Here is a 22,907-nt window from a genome sequence, read left to right on the forward strand (position 1 = left end):
GAGGAGAGAGGGAGAGAGACAGACACTTGCAGCCCTGCAGCACTGCTCAGGATGCTTTCCCTCTTCAGGTAGGGACCAGAGGCTTGAATCTGGGTCCTTGTGCCTAGTAATATGTGCTCTCAAAGTGGTGCTCCATTGCCTGGCCCCTATTTATTTATTTATTTATTTATTTATTTATTTACTTTTGATAGTTGATTTGGATTATTTTTTTTATTTTGCAATTTGTCTAACAATTAGAGAGAGAGCAAACACCAGACCATCATAATGCACATGCAATGCCATCAGTTTCAGAGTCAGTCATCATATCCATTGCTCCACCACCCAGATATCAAGGTTTAATTTTAATACTAGACTTTTAGTATAATTAATTGAATGCAATTTGATCATTTGATGAATCAGCATGTATGTCAATTCAAATGTAATTAATATTATAAGGTACAATCCCTGAAATGTTTAATAATATGTATGTTCACTTACATTGTTCTTTTTTTAAATATATATAGGACTTCTCTAATGATAAGAGTTATATTTCAGAAGAAACCAGAGTACTTCTCTTAACCGGAAAGGTATTACTTTATATGCCTTTTATGAAAATTTTGAATTTTTTTGTCTTATATATTATTTAATCTATCACTAAGTATAATCTTGTGCTCCCTAGATTTTATCATGCTTCCTAGATTCTATTATTCTGGGTCTTAAAGATTGTGTTCTGGGGGGTTCAGGTGGTAGCACAGCGGGTTAAGCGCACATGGCACAAAACACAAGGACCAAGGCTTCTGGTTTGAGCTCCAGGCTCCCTATCTGCAGGGAAGTCACTTCATGAGCAGTGAAGCAGGTATACAGGTGTCTTATCTTTTCTTCCCCACTCTATCTTCCCCTCCTCTCTCCATTTCTCTCTGTCCTATCCAACAATGACAACATCAATAACTATAGCAATAAAACAAGGGCCACAAAAGGAAATAAATAAATAAATAAATAAATAAATGAATGAATAAATGAATGAATGAATGAATAAATAAATAGAAATGGGGGGGAGAAAGATAGACACCTGCAGACCTGCTTTACTGGCTGTGAAGCAACACCCCTGCAGGTGGGGAGCCAGGGACTCAAACTGGGGTTCTTACACTGGTCCTTTTGCTTTATGCCATCTGTGCTTAACCTGCTGTGCTACCGCCCGACTCCTGACAGTGTATATTCTTTTTTTTTTTTTTTTTTTTTACCAGAGCACTGATCAGCTCTGGTTTATGGTGGTGCAGGGGATTGAACCTGGGACTTCAAAGCCTCAGGCATGACAGTCTTGTTTGCATAACCATTATGCTATCTACCCCTGCCTGACAATGTATATTCTTTTTTTTTTAACTCTTTTTTTAAGATTTTATTTATTTATAAGAAAGATAGGAGGACAGAGAAAGAACCAGACATCACTCTGGCACATGTGCTGCCGAGGATCGAACTCAGGACCTCATGCTTGTGAGTCCAAAGCTTTACAACTGCGCCACCTCCCGGACCACGACCATGTATATTCTTAAGTTATGTGACATCTAAAAGTGCAAGAGGAGGGAGTCGGGTGGTGGCGCATCGGGTTAAGTGCACGTGTCACAAAGCGCAAGGACCAGCATAAGGATCCTGGTTCGAGCTCCCGGCTCCCCACCTACAGGGGAGTCACTTCACAGGTGGTGAAGCAGGTCTGCAGGTATCTATCTTTCTCTCCCCCTCTCTGTCTTCCCCTCCTCTCTCCATTTCTCTCTGTTCTGTCCAACAACAACTACATCAGTAATAACTACAGCAATAAAACAACAAGGGCAACAAAAGGGAATAAAGAAATATTAATAAAAAATCTTTAAAAAAAATAAAATAAAAGTGCAAGAGGAAACTGATTTTTTATAAGCATTATTTAAACTATCAGTAAATACATTTAATTGCTTGTGGAATACTTTATTAATGTCTTCATTTTTATTCATTAATGTATTAAGTTTTTGTTTTTATTGAACATTTATTAAAGATTTCTTAGTTACTAATATAAGTAATGCTGTGAGCTTGTATTTATATCCAAACACAGTTTTTTAAATTTATTGGGGGATTAATGTTTTTTGTTTTGTGTTTAAGAAAAATTTGTACACGAGGGGAGCGATTAATAGTTTGTACATGCATAACATTTCTCAGTTTTCCATATAACAATACAATCCCCACTAGATCTTCTGCCATCATGTTCCAGGACCTGAACCCTCTCCCCTCCCCACCCCAGAGTCTTTTACTTCAGTATAGAATACACCAACTCCAGTTCAAGTTCTCCTTAGTGTCGAACACAATTTTATAGAATTTCTTGTTTAGGATTTAACCTATCAAAGTAACACTTCCTTGACTTAGACTAACTTCTGTGTATCTAAATTAATATATATTCCCTTCAATATAGTGTAAACTAACATGTGTTTTAATTTTTAGCCAAAACCTACTGGAGTGCTAGGTGCAGTAAACAAGCCTTTATCAGCAACAGGAAGGAAACCATATGTTAGAAGCACTGGAGCTGAGACTGGAAGCAATATTAATGTAAATTCAGAACTGAACCCTTCAGCTGGAAATCGAACAAGGCAATATTTTTCTTCATTTGTTTCTATTAACTATCACTTATTTCTTAGCTCATCTTTTAATCTCTTTACTTTGGTCTTAAAACACAAAAATGGAAATGTTTTGGTACAAAGTAACAGTTTACTTAATTTTGGTATAATTGATGATGCTTTTCATACTCTAGATTTTGAAATTTAGTGTTCTGAATGTAGAATAGTCAAAGGAAAGAAATAATTTTTACTATGACCTTTTTTTTTTTTAAGAATTTATTTATTCATGAGAAAGGAGGAGGGAAGAACCATATATCACTCTGGTACATGTGCTGCCAGGGATCAAAATTGGGACTTTATGGTTGAGAATTCAATGGTTTATCCACTGTGCCACCTCTTGGACCACTTTTTGTGTGTGTGTGTGTGTGTTTTCTCTCCCTTTTTTTTTTTAGTATTTATTTATGCCTTTATGTTGCCCTTGTTTTATTGTTGTAGTTATTATTAATGTCATTGTTGTTGGATAGAACAGAGAGAAATTGAGAGAAAGGGGAAGACAGAGGGAGAGAGAAAGTTAGACACCTGCTTCCCCGCTTGTGAAGTGACCCCACTGCAAGTTGGGATCGGGGGGCTCAAACTGAGATCCTTACGTGGGCCCTTGCGCTTTGCACCACCTGCGCTTAACCCTCTGTGCTATTGCCCGACTCCCCCTATGGCCAGTTTTATGGAAATGAATACCTATGTCTTATAAGAGTAAAGTGTATATGTAAAATATCATATTTTGATATATTACACACAGATTTCTACCACAGACTAGAGAGATAGCATAACCTTAATAAGTGGCCCATGAGGTGAGTCATTAATAAAGTATTGATCGAGCCCCCGGCTCCCCACCTACAGGGGAGTCACTTCACAGGCGGTGAAGCAGGTCTGCGGGTGTCTATCTTTCTCTCCCCCTCTCTGTATCTTCCCCTCTTCTCTCCATTTCTCTCTGTCCTATCCAGCAACAATGACGACAATAATAACTACAACAAAAAAACAAGGGCAACAAAAAGGGGAAATAAATATTAAAAAAATAAAGTATTGAACTCTTCTAATTTTGATCCCCAGCATTACATGCACCAGAAATGACACTCTATTTTTTCTCTCTCTCTCATAAATAAAGGGGGGAACAAATTATGCAGAAGACATCATGCCACATGTCCAGCAGTCCTGCATTCATTTTCTGGTATAACTATAAACCAGAAATGAGCAGTGTTTAGTTAGGGGGGGGAGGAAGACCACAGCACCATTTTGGTACATGCAAATGTCAGGTGTGGAATTCAGGATCTCTTTTTTTTCGCTTTTGATGTATTAGAGATTGGTTTACAAGATGATAAATCACAGGGTTAGGATGGGGGGATAGTATAATGGTTATGCAAAGAGACTCTCATGCCTGAGACTGAAGTCCCAGGTTGAATCCCAAGTAACACCATAAGCCAGAGCTGAGCAGTGCTCTGGTAAAATAAAATAATGTAGGGAGTCAGGTAGTAGCTCAGTGGGTTAAGCACACGTGGTGCCAAGCGCAGGGATCGGTATAAGGATCCTGGTTCTAGCCCCGGCTCCCCACCTGGAGGAGAGTTGCTTCACAGGCAGTGAAGCATGTCTGCAGGTGTCTGTCTTTCTCTCCCCCTCCCTGTCTTCCCCTCCTCTCTCCATTTCTCTCTGTCCTATCTAACAACGACGACATCAATAACAACAATAAAATGGGCAACAACAGGGAAAATAAAAGGGAAAAAATGGGAAAAATGGTCTCCAGGAGCAGTGGATCCATAGTGCTGGCACCAAGCCCCAGTTATAACACCTGAAGGCAAAAAAATAAAATAATATACTTTTAATTTAAAAAAAAGAAAAGGATTGCACAGTTATAGTTCCATATCAGGTTCTGTAATATCCCTCTCCCCACTTGGGCAACAGAAGGGAATAAATAAATTTTTCTTTTTTTTAAGTGGTGAAGCAAGTCTGCAGGTCTCTTACCTTTCTCCCTGTCCCTTCTAAATTTCTCTCTGTCCTATCTATAAAGCAAAGCGAAGAAAGGAGGGAAAAAAGGAAAAACGGCCACCAGGAGCACTGGGTCATCATGCAGAAGATATGGAGCCCTAGCAACAACCCCGATGGCAGTTACAAAAATTGGAATCATATTGGCCAGCAGTTAGGGGATGGCCACTGGGCGGTGGTAGATGAGTGACTAGAAAATTTAATTCCTGTGGTCCGGGAGGTGGTGCAGTGGATAAAGCATCAGACTCTGAAGCATGAGGTCCTGAGTTCATTTCACGGCAGGGCATGTACCAGAATTATATCTGGCTCTTTCTCTCTCCTCCTATGTTTCTCATTGATAAATAAATAAAATCTTTTAAAAAAATAAAAAAAGAAAATTGAATTCACTATTTCTTGTGCATAAGTGTTGCTCTGGTTCTCTTACCTCTCTCGTATCAATAGGGAAATAAAATAACTTTTTAGAAATAGAAATCAATATCATAATAAAGCAGTAGTTTACCACAAATTAGAATCTTGTTGACATTATTCTTAGTGAAGTTTCTAAACCAGCCTGAGCCTGTTTCTATATTAGTATAGTAAAATAGTAAATTTTCCATTCTTATGATGAAATAAACTTTGGTACATTCAATAGGGAACAGAATGCAGAGGCAGCTGAAACTGGAGTTAGCGAAAATGAAGAAAACCCCGTGAGAATTATTTCGGTCACACCTGTGAAGAATATTGACCCAGTAAAGAATAAGGTAAAGTTTGGGGGATGGGTGCTAGAGCACTTGGCTGAGCACATGCGCTGCAGGGCACAGGGGTCTGCAGGTGCCTTTCTCCCTGTCTTCCTTCCCCTCTCAAATATCTCCTCTCTCCAAAAAAATAAATAAGTTTTTTTTTTTAATTGGGGAATTAATGTTTTACATTCAACAGTAAATACAATGCTTTGTACATGCAGAACATTCCCCAGTTTCCCATATAACAATCCAACCCCCACTAACTATGAACCTTACATGCCTGAGGCTCCTGTCTACAAACATGATAAGCCAGAGCTGATCAGTGCTCTGGTTTCGGGGGGGGGGGGTGGCACACCTGTTTAAGCACACACATCAGTGTGCAAGGACCCAGGTCCAAGCCCCTGGTCCTTACCTGTAGGGAAGCTTCATGAGTGATGAAGCAGAGCTGCAAGTGTCTCTTACCCTAGCCCTCTTCCCTCTCAGTTTCTATTTTTTTTTCTTTTTACACCAGTACCAGAGCACTGTTCGGCTCTGGCTTTTGATGGCATGGGGGCTTGAACAAACTTTGGAGCCTCAGGAATGAGACTCTTTTTGCATAACCATTTTGCTAGCTGCCCCTGCCCCCCTGCCCCAGCATGATCATTTCTTCTCAGGGTCTGATCAGAAAACTAGTATATAAGGAGTCAGGCAATAGTTCACCCTGCACAATAAATACTTTACCAAAAGAAGCTCCACTAACAGTCTATCAGTAAGTACTGTGATGTATCTGCTTTCTGCATCTTTTTCCCGGGGATTTGTGTTAACTTAGTTGTTCGTACTCTTTCAGGAGATTAATTCTGATCAGGCTACCCAAGGCAGCATCAGCACTGACAGGGGAAAGAAGCGAACAGTAACTGCAGCTGGTACAGAGAACATTCAAAAAAAAGCAGATGAGAAAATCGATGAATCAGGACCACCAACCCCTTCAAAACCCAGGAGAGGACGTCGACCCAAGTCTGAAACTCAGGGCAACACAACCAAAAATGATGATGTAAATAAACCCCTTAGCAAGGGAAGAAAGAGAGCTGCAGGTGGTCAGGAAAGCCCTGGGAGTTTGGAAGGAGGGAATGCCAAAGCACCTAAACTGCAAGATGGAGCCAAAAAGGCAGCACCAGCAGAGAGACAGATTGACTTACAAAGGTAATATGCACCATTGTTTTGACCTTCGTCATTTATCATCATAGTGGGAGTTTTAGACACGTGTACTTATTCTGGGAGAAATGAAAAGAGCAAAAATGCGCAATGCTGGGGGTTGAACTCACAACCTTTTGTATTATTTAAGTTGGTCATTTCCACCTCCTGAACTGTTGGACTCTTTTTTTTTTTTTTTTTAACCCTATCACTGATCAGTTCTGGTTTATGGTTGTGCGGGGGGATTGAACCTGAGACTTCGGGAGCCTCAGATATGAGTGTCTGCATAACCATAATGCTGTCTATCCTCACCCTGGACTGCTGAACTTTAAATGTAGACATTTTAAAAAATTTTATTTATTGGGTGAGGGAGATAGCATAATAGTTATGCAAAAGACTTTCATGCCTGAGGTCTAAGGTTCCAGGTTCGATTCCCAGCTAGTACTACCATAAGCTTGGTTTTATAGTGCTCTGACAGGAAAAATATATTTTTAAAAATTCTGTTTGATTGATTGTTGTGTTTATTAGTGAGAGAACCAGACTGTCATTTGACATATATAATCCTGGGGTTCAAACTCAGAAACTTAAACTCACACGTCAGAGGTTCGAGGCACAGCAGACATTCATTGTCACTGTGTTCCATTCACCTAAGCATTTGACAGTAAAAATCACCCCTGTATTTTTTTTTAATATTTATTTATTCCCTTTTGTTGTCTTTGTTTTATTTTTGTAGTTATTACTATTGTTACTGATGTCGTTGTTGGATAGGACAGAGAGAAATGGAGAGAGGAGGGGAAGACGGGGAGAAAAAGACACCTGCAGACCTGCTTCACTGCCTTGAAGCTACACTTCTACAGGTGGGAAGCCAGGGCTCGAACAGGGATCATTGTGCTGGTCCTGTGCTTTGCACCATGTGCACTTAACCGGCTGTGCTACCGCCCAACTCTCCCACCCCTGTATTTCTTAACTGGGTCACAATGGTTTGTTTTAAATATCTTACTTATGAATGAGAAAGATACGAGGAGAGAAAGGGCCAGACATCACTCTGGCACATGCGCTGCCGTGGACTGAACTCAGGGCCTCGTGCTTGAGAGGCCAGCACTTTATCCACTGTGCCATCTCCTGGACCAATTTTTATTTTATTTTATTGCCACCAGTGTTGTTACTAACAGTAACAACACGGACAACAACAACAAAAAGGAGGGTCAGGCAGTAGCACAGCGGGTTAAGCACACATGACGCAAAGCACAAGAACCACGTAAATACCCCAGTTTGAGCGCCCGGCTCCCCACCTGTAGGGGAGTCGCTTCACAAGCGGTGAAACAGTGCTGCAGCTGTCTTTCTCCCCCTCTCTCTGTCTTCCCCTCCTCTCTCCATTTCTCTCTGTCCTATCCAACAACAATGACATCAATAACAACAATAAAAAACAAGGGCTACAAAAGGGAAAATAATGAAAAAAATTAAAGAAAAATCTATTTAAAAAAGGGGGGGAGCAGTGGATTCTTCGTGCAGGCACTAAGCCGCGGTGATAACCCTGGAGACAAAAATTAAAAGAGGGAGAGAGAAAGGCACCTGCAGAGCTACTTCAGTGCTCAGGAAACTTCCCCCTGCAGGTGGGAACCAGGGCTTGGACACAGATCCTCATACATGGTAACTTGTGTGCTCTACTGGTTTGCCTCCCGTACTGGTTAATCCTTAATTAAAGTACAGTGTTTGGGGTGGGGGTAGATAGCAGAATGGTTGTGCAGATAGACTCTTCATTACCTGAGGCCCTGAAGTCTCAGATTCAGTCCTTCCAAACTACCATAAGCCATAGCTGATTAGTTTTCTGGTAAAGACACTTTTTTTAAAAAATATAATTTTTAATTGTGTACTAGCAAGAACAGTGTTATCCTTTGCTTGCTCTCCTTCACTGGTTTACATGATGTGAAATGGCTACTGCTTTTTTGGTCAGCTAGGGAAAGAACCACAGCATGGAAACATCCCCCAGTGAGGCGGATGCTAGACTTGAGCCAGGGTCACATACATGACAAAGCAAGATAGGTGAGCTATCTTGCCAGCACTAAAAGGCTACCTTTCAAACACAAGGAAAAAATAGACACACAGGGCCAGCTAAATAGCCCACCTGAGTAGCACCCCTTTTTACTGTGTGTGTAACTGGATTCAAGCCCAGCCTCCAATCATATTGAGGATGCTTTGGTCCTGAGATTTTGCTCAGTGAAAAAGTCAGCCTGGTGCAAGGAAACACCAACAGTGACAAAATGAAGTTAGGAAACATCGAACAGATACATCCTACACTTTGGATTCCTGTTATTACACCCCATCACCTGTCATGCATAGTGTTTCTGTGTGTTGCCATGGATTTGAACCCAGCTCCTTGTATCTAGACTGAATGAGTTATCTCCTGGTCCGACAGTCAACTCTTATTTCTCTCTCTCTCTCTCTTTCTTTCAATTTCTTTCTTTTTTTAAATTTATTTCTTTATTGGGGAATTAATGTTTTACATTCAACAGTAAATACAATAGTTTGTACATGCATAACATTCCCCAGTTTCCCATTTAACAATACAACCCCCACTATGTCATTTATCATCCTTCATGGACCTGTATTCTCCCCACCCACCCACCCCAGAGTCTTTTACTTGGGTGCAATATGCCAATTCCATTTCAGGTTCTGCTTCTGTTTTCTTTTCTGATCTTGTTTTTCAACTTCTGCCTGAGAGTGAGATCATCCCATATTCATCCTTCTGTTTCCGAATTACTTCACTCAACATGATTTTTTCAAGGTCCATCCAGGATCGGCTGAAAACGGTGAAGTCACCATTTTTTACAGCTGAGTAGTATTGCATTGTGTATATATACCACAACTTGCTCAGCCACTCATATGTTGTTGGACACCTGGGTTGTTTCCAGGTTTTGGCTATTACAAATTGTGCTGCCAAAAACATATGTGTACACAGATCTTTTTGGATGGATGTGTTGGGTTCCTTAGGATATATCCCCAGGAGAGGAATTGCAGGGTCATAGGGTAGGTCCATTTCTAGCCTTCTGAGAGTTCTCCAGACTGTTCTCCAAGAGGTTGGACCAGTTGACATTCCCACCAGCAATGTAGGAGGGTTCCTTTGACCCCACACCCTCTCCAACATTTGCTGCTGTTACCTTTTCTTTTTTTTTCCACTGATAGACAGTATAGAGCAGCATGTATGCTTTACTTTTTTTTTTGCCTCCAGGGTTATCACTGGGGCTTGGATCCACTGCTCCTGGAGGCCACTTTTCCCATCATGTTGCTCTTGCTGTTACCCTTGTTGTTGTCATTATTTTTTTTTTCTTTTTTATTTAAGAAAGGATTAATTAACAAAACCATAGGGTAGGAGGGATACAACCCCACACAATTCCCACCGCCCAATCTCCATATCCCACCCCCTCCCCCGATAGCTTTCCCATTCTCTATCCCTCTGGGAGCATGGACCCAGGGTCATTGTGGGTTGCAGAAGGTAGAAGGTCTGGCTTCTGTAATTGCTTCCCCGCTGAACATGGGCGTTGACTGCTCGGTCCATACTCCCAGTCTGCCTCTATCTTTCCCTAGTAGGGTGGGTCTCTGGGGAAGCTGAGCTCCAGGACACATTGATGGGGTCTTCAATCCAGGGAAGTCTGGCCGGCATCCTGATGACACCTGGAACCTGGTGACTGAAAAGAGAGTTAACATACAAAGCCAAACAAATTGTTGAGCAATCATGGACCCAAAGCTTGGAAAAGTGGAGAGGAAGTATTAGGGAGGTACTCACTGCAAACTCTAGTGTACTTCTGCTTTCTTACTTTGGTGCCATACTCCAAACTCAGTCAATTTCTGCTTTGCGTTTCTACTTCTTTTTTTTTTACATGCATAACATTCCCCAGATTCCCATTTAACAATACAACCCCCACTATTTCATTCATCATTTTTCATGGACCTGTATTCTCCCCACCCACCCCAGAGTCTTTTACTTTGGTGTAATACTCCAATTCCATTTCAGGTTTGACTTGTGTTTTCTTTTCTAATCTTGTTTTTCAACTTCGGCCTGAGAGTGAGATAATCCCGTATTCATCCTTCTGTTTCTGACTTATTTCACTCAACATGATTTTTTCAGGTCCATCCAAGATCGGCTGAAAACGGTGAAGTCACCATTTTTTACAGCTGAGTAGTATTCCATTGTGTATATATACCACAACTTGCTCAGCCACTCATCTGTTGTTGGACACCTGGGTTGCTTCCAGGTTTTGGCTATTACAAATTGTGCTGCCAAGAACATATGTGTACACAGATCTTTTTGGATGGCTGTTTTGGGTTCCTTAGGATATATCCCCAGGAGGGGAATTGCAGGGTCATAGGGTAGGTCCATTTCTAGCCTTTTGAGAGTTCTCCAAACTGTTCTCCACAGAGGTTGGACCAATTGACATTCCCACCAGCAGTGCAGGAGGGTTCCTTTGACCCCACACCCTCTCCAGCATTTGCTGCTGTTACCTTTTCTGATGTGTGACATTCTCACAGGAGTGAAGTGATATCTCATTGTTGTCTTGATTTGCATTTCTCTGACAATCAGAGACTTGGAGCATTTTTTCATGTGTTTCTCGGCCTTTTGGATCTCTTCTGTGGTGAATATTCTGTCCAAGTCCTCCCCCCATTTTTGGATGGGGTTATTTGTTGTCTTGTTGTTGAGTCTGGCAAGCTCTTTATATATGTTGGTTATTAAACTCTTATCTGATGTATGGCATGTAAAGATCTTCTCCCATTCTGTGAGGGGTCTCTTGATTTGAGTAGTGGTTTCTTTTGCTGTGAAGAAGCTTTTTAATTTGATGTAGTCCCATAGGTTTATACTTGCCTTAGTCTTCCTTGTAATTGGATTCGTTTCATTGAAAATGTCTTTAAAATTTATGCGGAAAAAGTTCTGCCAATATTTTCCTCTAAGTATCTGATAGTTTTTGGTCTAACATCCAAGTCCTTGATCCACTTGGAATTTACTTTTGTATTTGGTGAAATACAGTGATTCAGTTTCATTCTTCTGCATGTTTCAACCCATTGTTTCCAACACCATTTGTTGAAGAGACTCTGCTTCCCCCATATAATAGTCTGGGCCCCTTTGTTAAAGATTAGATGTCCATGCGTGTGGGGCCTCATTTCTGGGCTTTTAAAAGTCTTCCAGAAGATTGAAGACACTGGAATACTCCCTGCCAGCTTCTATGAAGCCAACATCACCCTGATACCAAAAGCAGACAGGGACACAACCAAAAAAGAAAACTACAGACCAATATCTCTGATGAACATAGATGCGAAAATATTGAACAAAATTCTAGCCAACCGGATACAGCAGTATATCAAAAACATTGTTCATCATGACCAAGTGGGGTTTATCCCAGGCATGCAAGGTTGGTTTAATATACGTAAGTCAATCAATGTGATCCACCACATCAACAAAAGCAAGACCAAAAACCACATGGTCATATCAATAGATGCAGAGAAAGCCTTTGACAAAATACAACATCCCTTTATGATCAAAACACTACAAAAAATAGGAATAGATGGAAAATTCCTGAAGATAGTGGAGTCTATATATAGCAAACCTACAGCCAACATCATACTCAGTGGTGAAAAACTGGAAGCATTTCCCCTCAGATCAGGTACTAGACAGGGATGCCCACTATCACCATTACTATTCAACATAGTGTTGGAAGTTCTTGCCATAGCAATCAGGCAGGAGCAAGGAATTAAAGGCATACAGATTGGAAGAGAAGAAGTCAAACTCTCCTTATTTGCAGATGACATGATAGTATACATGGGAAAACCTAAGGAATCCAGCAAGAAGCTTTTGGAAATCATCAGGCAATACAGTAATGTGAGTAATGTATCAGGCTATAAAATTAACATTCAAAAGTCAGTGGCATTCCTCTATGCAAACACTAAGTTAGAAGAAATTGAAATCCAGAAATCAGTTCCTTTTTCTATAGCAACAAAAACTATAAAATATCTAGGAATAAACCTAACCAAAGAAGTGAAAGACTTGTATACTGAAAATTATGAGTCACTACTCAAAGAAATTGAAAAAGACACAAAGAAGTGGAAAGATATTCCATGTTCATGGGTTGGAAGAATTAACATCATCAAAATGAATATATTACCCAGAGCCATCTACAAATTTAATGCTATCCCCATCAAGATCCCAAGCACATTTTTTAGGAGAATAGAAAAAATGCTACAAATGTTTATCTGGAACCAGAAAAGACCTAGAATTGCCAAAACGATCTTGAGAAAAAAGAACAGAACCGGAGGCATCACACTGCCAGATCTCAAACTGTATTATAGGGCCATTGTCATCAAAACTGCTTGGTACTGGAACATGAACAGACACACTGACCAGTGGAATAGAATTGAGAGCTGTTACCTTTTCTGATGTATGACATTCTCACAGGAGTGAAGTGATATCTCATTGTTGTCTTGATTTGCATTTCTCTGACAGTCAGAGACTTGGAGCATTTTTTCATGTGTTTCTCGGCCTTTTGGATCTCTTCTGTGGTGAATATTCTGTCCAAGTCCTCCCCCCATTTTTGGATGGGGTTATTTGTTGTCTTGTTGTTGAGTCTGGCAAGCTCTTTATATATGTTGGTTATTAAACTCTTGTCTGATGTATGGCATGTAAAGATCTTCTCCCATTCTGTGAGGGGTCTCTTGGTTTGGGTAGTGGTTTCTTTTGCTGTGAAGAAGCTTTTTAATTTGATGTAGTCCCATAGGTTTATACTTGCCTTAGTCTTCTTTGTAATTGGATTCGTTTCATTGAAAATGTCTTTAAAATTTATGTGGAAAAGAGTTCTGCCAATATTTTCCTCTAAGTATTTGACAGTTTGTGGTCTAACGTCCAAGTCCTTGATCCACTTGGAATTTACTTTTGTATTTGGTGAAATACAGTGATTCAGTTTCATTCATCTGCATGTTTCAACCCATTGTTTCCAACAGCCTTTGTTGAAGAGACTCTGCTTTCCCCATGTAATAGTCTGGGCCCCTTTGTCAAAGATTAGATGTCCATAGGTGTGGGGCCTCATTTCTGGGTTCTTAATTCTATTCCACTGGTCAGTGTGTCTGTTCATGTTCCAGTACCAAGCAGTTTTGATAACAATGGCCCTATAATACAGTTTGAAATCTGGGAGTGTGATGCCTCCGGTTCTGTTCTTTTTTCTCAGGATTGTTTTGGCAATTCTAGGTCTTTTCTGGTTCCAGATAAACATTTGTAGCATTTTTCTATTCTCCTAAAAAATGTGCTTGGGATCTTGATGGGGATAGCATTAAATTTGTAGATGGCTCTGGGTAATATATTCATTTTGATGATGTTAATTCTTCCAACCCATGAACATGGAATATCTTTCCACTTCTTTGTGTCTTTTTCAATTTCTTTGAGTAGTGACTCATAATTTTCAGTATACAAGTCTTTCACTTCTTTGGTTAGCTTTACTCCTAGATATTTTATTGTTTTTGTTGCTATAGTAAAAGGAACTGATTTCTGGATTTCAATTTCTTCTAACTTAGTGTTTGCATAGAGGAATGCCACTGACTTTTGAATGTTAATTTTGTAGCCTGACACCTTACTGTATTGCCTGATGATTTCCAAAAGCTTCTTGCTGGAGTCCTTAGGTTTTTCCATGTATATTATCATGTCATCTGCAAATAAGGAGAGTTTGACTTCTTCTCTTCCAATCTGTATGCCTTTAATTCCTTGCTCCTGCCTGATTGCTATGGCAAGAACTTCCAACACTATGTTGAATAGTAATGGTGATAGTGGGCAGCCCTGTCTAGTACCTGATCTGAGGGGAAATGCTTCCAGTTTTTCACCATTGAGTATGATGTTGGCTGTAGGTTTGCTATATATAGACTCCACTATCTTCAGGAATCTTCCATCTATTCCCATTTTTTGTAGTGTTTTGATCATAAAGGGATGTTGTATTTTGTCAAAGGCTTTCTCTGCATCTATTGATATGACCATGTGGTTTTTGGTCTTGCTTTTGTTGATGTGGTGGATCACATTGATTGATTTACATATATTAAACCAACCTTGCATGCCTGGGATAAACCCCACTTGGTCATGATGAACAATCTTTTTGATACACTGCTGTATCCAGTTGGCTAGAATTTTGTTCAGTATTTTCGCATCTATGTTCATCAGAGATATTGGTCTGTAGTTTTCTTTTTTGGTTGTATCCCTGTCTGCTTTTGGTATCAGGGTGATGTTGGCTTCATAGAAGCTGGCAGGGAGTATTCCAGTGTCTTCAATCTTCTGGAAGACTTTTAAAAGTAGAGGTATTAGTTCTTCTTTGAAGGTTTTGTAGAATTCATTTGTAAAACCATCTGGTCCAGGACTTTTATTTTTGGGGAGATTTTTGATAACTGTTACAATTTCATTAGCTGTGATGGGCCTGTTCATGTTATCCACTTCCTCTTGACTTAGTTTTGGAAGTTGGTAGGTATCTAGGAAATCGTCCATTTCTTCCAGGTTCTCTAGCTTGGTGGCATATAGTTGTTCATAGAAGCCTCACATGATATGTTGAATTTCTGCGGTATCTGTTGTGATATCTCCTCTTTCATTTACTATCCGATTTATTTGGGTCTTCTCCCTTTTTTGTTTTGTGAGTCTGGCTAAAGGTTTTTGTTTACTCTTTCGAAGAACCAACATTTACTTTTGTTGATCTTTTGTATGGTTTTATTATTCTCAATGTTATTTATTTCTGCCCTAACTTTAGTGATTTCTGTCCTTCAGGTTGCTTTAGGGTTCCTTTGTTGTTGTTCTTCTAGGTCTTTAAGACGTGCAATCAGGCTGTTTATTTGTGCTTTTTCTTGTTTCCTAATGTATGCTTTTATAGCTATGAACTTCCCTCTTAGGACTGCTTTAGCTGTGTCCCAAAGATTTTGATAGCTTGTGTCTTCATTTTCACTGAACTCTCGAAACATTTTGATTTCTTCCTTTGATTTCCTCTTTGACCCAGAAGGTGTTAAGAAGTGTACTGTTGAGCTTCCACCTTTTGGCACTGTTACTAATCTTTTGTTAATTGTTAAGTGTTACTTTAATTCCACTGTGGTCTGAGAAGATGCTTGGGATGATTTCAATGCTCTTGAATTGGCTGATGCTGTCTTTGTGGCCTAACATATGGTCTATCCTTGAGAATGACCCATGTGGATTTGAGTAAAATGTGTATTCCAGTTTCTTGGGATGAATGACTCTGAAAATGTCCAATAGTTCTAGTTTATCTCTTCATTTAGCTCCCTTATGTCTTTATTGATTTTATGCCTGCATGATCTGTCAAGTTGAGAGAGTGGGGTATTGAAGTCCCCTACTATGATTGTGTTACTATTAATATATTGCTGTAGCTCTTTCAGTAGAAGCTTGATATATTTAGATGGCTTCTCATTGGGTGCATAGATGTTAATAATTGTTAAGTCCTCTTGATTGACGGATGCTCTGAGCATTAAGTAGTGTCCATTCCTATCTTTTTTAATCTTATCTATTTTAAAGTCTATCATGTCAGATATGAGAATAGCTGTTCCTGCCCTTTTTTGTGGGCCATTGGCTTGTATGATAGTTTTCCATCCTTTCACTTTAAGTCTGTGTTTGTCTTGTTGCGTTAGGTGGGTTTCCTGTAGACAGCATATTGTTGGGTTGTGTTTTCTGATCCATCTTCCTGCTCTGTGTCTTTTAATAGGTGAATTCAAGCCACTGACATTTATTGATATCAAAGATTGAAGATATTTTAACGCCATTCTTGTAGAGTTTGAGTGTTTTGATATATGTCCTATTTGTGGTGGTCTGATTGTTTATAGGAGACCTTTCAGAACTTCTTTCCAGTTAGGCTTGGTGATAGTTGATTCCTTCAACTGTTGCTTGTCTGAGAAGGTTTTGATGTCTCCATCTAGTCTGAATGAGAGTCTAGCAGGATATAGTATTCTTGGCTGAAAGCCTTTCTCATTGAGCACTAGATAGATATCTTGCTATTCTCTTCTGGCCTGTAGTGTTTGTATGGAGAAGTCTGCTGCTAATCTTATGGGTTTTCCTTTGTAGGTGACTCTTTGTTTTTCTCTTGCAGCCTTCAGGATCCTTTCTTTATCCTTATTCCTTTCCAATCTAAGTATGATATGTCTTGGTGTCTTTAGGTCTGGGTTAATTCTGTTTGGGACCCTCTGGGCTTCTTGAATCTTTATGTCTTTGATGTTGTCTAGACTAGAGAAATTTTCAGCTATTATGGCCTGGAAAATGCTTTCTTCCTCTCCTTCTCTTTCTTCCTCTGGTATGCCAATAAGGCGCATATTGTTTCTTTTGAAGTCATCCCATAGGACTCTGTTGTTGTTTTCAGCATCTCTTAATCTCTTTTTGAGATCTCTTACTTCTTTTTTAGTTGTCTCTTATTCATCCTCAATCTTGCTAATTCTGTCTTCAGCCTCATAGATTCTATTCTCTCTGCCCTCTACTGCTTTCTGGAGTTCATCTATTTTGTTGCCCTGCTCTGATACTGTTTTAGCTTGTTCAGCTAATTGCATTCTTAGCTCAGCAATTTCAGCTTTCAGCTCTCTAATAACCATGAGATAATTAGTATTTTCTTCCATGTTCTCATTTGTTGTTCCTGTATTTCTGATTATAATTTTTTCAAATTCTTTACTCCTGTTATTATTTCCTTAGCTAATGTTTGGATGCTGAACTCGTTATTTTGTGCTTCACCCTTTGGAGGACTTTTAGCTGGGCTCTTGTCCTGGTTCGATTCTCCAATATTTTTTCTTGTTGTTTTAACCATTTTATATATTATGTTATGAGTTCCCTTTATCAGTACTTTTCAAATTATTGATCACTATTGCCTGGATTCACTTGTGTCTAAGTAAGTTAATTAAAGGGCTCACAGTGGTGGAAGTTGACAGTTGTTTCAATAGTGTTTAAATCTCTGAGTTGGAGCTCCGTGGTTTAAAAGCCTCTTTTTTTTTTTTCTTCCCTGTAGGCTATGGGAGCCTGAGGTCTTTTAAACTATCAATAGGCTTAATCACTGACTCCTGACCAAGAGATAAAGCAGGGTGTGGCAGAGATAATCCAGTGGTTATGCAAAGAGACTTTCACAGCCCCTCAGCTATGCCACCGAGGTATAGGTCTTCTCCTGAGTTTCCTGGTTAAATCTCTGTCTCCTGGTGTCCCTCCCTGCCACTGCTCCAGATTCTGAGGGTAGTAGCAATGGAGACTCAGAGTTGCACTTGGTGAGTCTCTGGGGAGTCCTTTCCTCCCTTCAGCTGTCCCCTTGTTGTTGGAGCAGACTGGAGGTGGTGTCTCCACTGATAAACTGCTGAACTGTTAGCAGTCACTTAATCTCTCCTTAGGCTCCTCTCTCCTCTCTGTCACCAGCCACACGTATTTGTACTCACGGGTGATTTACTGGGTTCCTGTGGTCATTCTAGTCCTGTCTTGTTTCGGTCCCGGGTGGTCTCCTTTGGTATTCCTAGTTGATCCGGGAGAGGAGAGAAAGTGATCTCTCAATTTCTTTATTGGGGGTTTAAAGTTTCACAGTCAACAGTAAATACAATAATTTGTACATGCATAACATTTCTCAGTTTTCCACACAACAATACAACCCCCACTAGGTCCTCTGTTCCAGATGTCACAGCGTTGTTTTTTAAAATACCCCCTAATTTACCATCCCACTTTAAACATGTTGGTTTTTTGTGAGAATTTTTCTGGAAAAAAGTTAATTTAAACCAAAACAATATGAAATTTTTCAGAAACCACGTGCTTGGGAGTGATGGTGATTCACTTTGGGACATAGATTCACGCCCAGCAAGTTCTCACGATGATCTGGATCCTTTCAAAGTCTTTGAGAGCAGCCAGGGAGATGCTGAGGGCTCCGAGCTAGTAGATCTGCTTCAGGCAGCTTGGGGGGATTCACTGACATATTATTATTAAATGGTTTGAATAACGATTTGATACTCAGGAACATTAATTACCTACCCTTTTTTGAGCATTAGGAAACAATTCCTTTGCTATTTCTCTCAAGTTTAGAATTATTGAGGAAATACTCTTACTACTGGTTGATAAGGCTGAATAAAGATACAGGCCTGTGAGTCATTAATGCCTTTGCTCCTAAGTGGAACAACCATAGGCAAAGCAGAATATATTCCAAGCAAAATTGAATAAATCTAGACCGAACCCTATCTGCTCCATTCCCACCCCACCTACTACCATTATGTCTTCGATGAGTTTTTCTATCTCCCAAGGCAGACTTGGTGCAAGGAGGGGGAGGAGGAGAAAACAGCCCCCACCTGAAGAAGGATGTTTCAGAGCGGTGAAGCAGTGATGCAGGTGTCGCTCTCTCCCCCTTCCTCGCGATTTCTGTCTATACCCAATAAAATATTAAAATTAAAAAAGGAAAGTATCCCACTTCTCATACTTCCCTATATTAGGGTGTGTGTGTGTGTGTTTGTTAAAGAAATGTGTGTACTTATTTCAGAATTCAGAACTTATTTTGCTGTAGTGCCTAGTAATTTTTTTTTTTTATTTCTTCATTGGGGGATGTTTTACAGTTGACAGTAGATACAATAGTTTGTACATGCATAACATTTAATGCCTAGTAATTTTGAAAGTACAATCACTTAATGGTTAAAAATAAAGTTGCTGGGGGCCCGGTGGTGGCACACCTGGTTGTAACATGTGCAAGGACCTGGGTTTGAACCACCAGTTCCCACCTGCAGGAGGAAAGCTTCACAAGTGGTGAAGCAGTGCTGCAGGTGTCTCTCTGTCTCTCACCCTCTCTATTTTCCTCTCAATTTCTGACTGTCTCTATCCAATAAATAAGTAAAGATAGTAAATTAAATAATAATAATAATAATAAAGCTGCTGGGGAGTTGGGCAGCAGTACAGCGGGTTAAGCGCACGTGGCGCGAAGTGCAGGACCAGGAAAAGGATCCCAGTTCGAGCCCCTGGTTCCCCACCTGCAGGGGAGTCACTTCACAGGCGGTGAAACAGGTCTGCAGGTGTCTTTCTCTCCCTCTCTCTGTCTTCCCCTCCTCTCTCCATTTCTCTCTGTCCTATCCAACAATGATGACATCAATAACAACAATAAAACAAGGGCAACAAAGGGAATAAATAAATATTTAAAAAAATAATAATAAAGCTTCTGGGGCTGGGTGGTTGAATGCACAAGGACCCGTTTGAGCCCCCAGTCCCCGCCTACAGAGGGAGAGCTTTGCAAGTGGTAAAGCAGTACTGTAGGTGTCTCTCTATATGTCTCCCTCTCTATCACCCCTTCCCTTTCAATTTCTGGCAGTCTCTGTCCAGTAAATAAATAAAAATAATAATAAAGCTTCTTTGGCATTTATAATGTAGGTAAAGATTTCTAAACCAGGTTAAAAAATATCAGAAATGGATTCTGATTGTTGTTTTGCTTACCTATTGACTTTTTTTTTTTTTCCTAACCTTCTTTTCTTTTATTCCTGTCCACAAAGGTAAAAAGAAAACTGATTTGCAAAGGGATATAATGAAGACCAAACAGAAGCAGACTTCAGCTTCTGCATAAAGTTGGATTTACAGTGTCCCTGAACAGAAAATGGAGTCAACTTTATAATACACACTTTCTGCCTTGAAAACTGAAAGATACTATTCCTTTCCTTTCACACGACCCCAAGTCCTTTGGTGGAAATGTACAGCAGAAACTCTTGAGAAGCTAAAAGCAACTCGATTCTTACCCAAGCTCCCCTCCCCAGACTTTTCTTTTGAAAAAGTCAATAATTAAGCAAATTGCTTAACACTTGGTTCCAGTTCTTGCATATCTGGAGTTGAAAGGCCTAATGCACCATTAATGTCCATGCTGCAGTTTTTATTTCAAAGAAAGAAAAAGAATATCCTCGCACTGACACTGAGCGTTCATCAGGTTTAGTCCCAGGCATCTCCCCATGTCACACGAGGAGACATAATAGAAGTCTACTGAAGTGATTTGTTTAGAAAAGAGATCAGATTAAATATTTCTTTGTTTTTCCTTTTGGAAACTTTTATGTATAATTCTTTCTGCCTGTCTACTTTTCTGCAAAAATGAGATGTACAGATTTCAGTTCCCTGCTATGAAAAGTGATGTGGTGGCAATTTTATAAATGTTGCTTTCTGATTTTTATCAGAGTGAGAAAATAATTAAAGTTATTATTGATTTCCTATCACTTCATATTGTGATTTCCCTCCATTTTATCGTAATATAATTTGCAATAAATGTACATATTGTTTTGTTTCATAAAGCATATCACTTTAAAATGGTCTTTACTCCCTTAATTATGTTGGAATATTTGGAATTCTAAAGGAGTAAGGACTATCCATCATTTGATTTTATAATGTTTGTCACCGATTTTTATTATTGATGATGTAAAAAAAAACTTTTTTTTTTTTTTTTTTTTACAATAGTTGGACTTTGGCAGCTTTGTAAGGAAGATCTGGAGATGTTTAGGATTGCTATCAATTTTCAGCATTGTGCTATTGGAAAACAAGTGTTCTGCTTTTGTCCACCAGTCTAGGCTCATTTTTTTGTTTATTTTAGAAGACAACTGTTGCATCAATATATTGTTTCTTGGCATTGTTCAGCATAGGTGATGTGTACATTTTTGTGTACACATAATCATATTTAATTTTTTGCCTAAAATAAATGCTTCTAGATGTCAGATGGTAGTCTTTTTCAATCTTTACCCGGTTTTATTGTGAAGTTTTTTTTATTGTGAAAAGGGCTAAAGTCAAAGAATATGATTACAGTCAACTCTCCTTTATCTATATAAAGGAGACTTTGAATTTTGCAGTAAACTAAACTTATAATAAGGAAAGCCTATTGTAAGAGCTAACTCAAAAAGCTTGAGTTTGTCCTTTCTCATGGCCACAATTATAGCCTTTCTCATTCCCCTGTTCAGGCATTGTACGTAGTAGCCTAACGTGGGTTAGGTGATATTTGTACACATTTGTATAAGTTGATCTTGAAAGGCAGTAGTCTACGTGAGTGAAAACAGTTAACTGTTCAAGAAGAAAACAATTACATGTAAAATTTGCTGAGCGTAAATCTCATACATTCAGATAAAGAGTTGACTGTATATTGATTCTGAGTGAAAGATGGGTAATTGTTTTAAATACGAGACACCTTTAGGTAGCAAATGGTGATTAGGGAACAATGAATTCCAGTGATAAAAACGCAAGTTTTTAAAGGACAGCTCAAACCCTACTCTTCTTTTTAACCTTCATTTATTGGCTAGAGATAGCCAGAAGTCGAGAGGAAGGGGAAGATAGTGAGTTGGGGGGGAGACAAAGACACCTGCAGCACTGCTTTACCACTCAAAAAACTTTTGTCCTGCTGGTGGTGGGTATAGGCTTGAACTCTGATCCTTGCAACGTGTGCACTCAACTAGGTGCACCACCACCTGGTCCCAAAGCCTACTCTTCTTTATTGTCACTTAATCTCCCTTTTGAAGGAAAGTCTGAAATAATGCTTCCAGTATGCTAAATAGTATTTATGTATAAACATCTGGAAAGTTCCCCACCCTGTCTGTGGGCATTTTCTGTTTGGAAAGATTAAGTTCTCTTAGCATCAGACAACTTGCTGCTTAAGGCCACCAATAAGCATACCAGTAGGACTTTTTTGCTCTAAGTCCTTTAGTCAAACTGCTCAGCATCAGCTGGTTAGATCACCTACTGATAAGTCATTGAACGTAATGTAGCAGAAACATTTATTTCCCTTTGAGACTGCTTAATTTTTTTTCTTTCGTTCCTCACTGCTCCCATTAGACTTTTTTAGATAGAGACCGATAGCAGGATAGAGGGAAGACACCACAGATCTGAAGCTTCTGCCAGTGCAGTGGTGGCCAGCCTTGAACCTGGGTGACATGCATGGGTTTTTGCAAGAGAAGTTACTTTAAAAGTATTTGTTCCTCATATATAAATTACCCAATCACAGTTTTGTGATATGCAAGTGTCTGGCACTAAGGGAAGGGAGAGGAGGGTGACAGGTTAAGCTGAAGGGGAGGGGCTTGTGGAAGGGAAGTCTACAAATTTTCCCTTTGAAAACGGGGAAAGAAAAACTGCTTAGGAATTTGGTATTCATATCTCAGAGAACAACACGAAGTGCAGACTTATATTTGAGAATTAATTTTAAACCCTTTGTGTCTAGTTTGAAGCTTCTTGTATTTGTCTAAAACTACAAGCCAGAATTTTGTATCTCCTTTGATAAAAAAAAAAAAAAGTGTGGATAATGTAAAGTAGTTTTGCATATTCTTGTGCTGCACATGGGCTGAATTTTTAAAAAAAACAAACTTTTTTTAAGACTTGAAGCAGAACCTTGTAATTTGTGTAAATGACAAGTGTAAAATCCTACCATAAAGTGCTAAGAAATATGCATTGTTTCAAATAAAACCAAGAAATGCAGCATTA

General features: G+C 39.5%; 1 protein-coding gene across 5 annotated transcripts in view; it reads left to right on the forward strand.

Annotated features, from left to right (window-relative positions):
- PDS5A (PDS5 cohesin associated factor A) overlaps positions 1-22,907 on the forward strand; it is a 140,881-nt gene extending 117,974 nt beyond the window's left edge. For 4 of the 5 annotated variants that reach the window (XM_060188161.1, XM_060188163.1, XM_060188162.1 and 1 more), the window contains 5 exons: positions 504-566; positions 2,443-2,588; positions 5,221-5,329; positions 6,135-6,487; positions 19,964-22,907. In XM_060188161.1, coding sequence (XP_060044144.1) covers positions 504-566; positions 2,443-2,588; positions 5,221-5,329; positions 6,135-6,487; positions 19,964-19,967 — 675 coding nt within the window. In that variant the 3' untranslated portion in view covers positions 19,968-22,907. Of the gene's footprint in view, positions 1-503; positions 567-2,442; positions 2,589-5,220; positions 5,330-6,134; positions 6,492-19,963 lie in introns of those variants that run through there. The other variant, XM_060188164.1, reaches the window with a different exon arrangement.

Source organism: Erinaceus europaeus, chromosome 3 (assembly GCF_950295315.1).
Source record: "Erinaceus europaeus chromosome 3, mEriEur2.1, whole genome shotgun sequence".
Lineage (NCBI taxonomy): Eukaryota > Metazoa > Chordata > Mammalia > Eulipotyphla > Erinaceidae > Erinaceus > Erinaceus europaeus.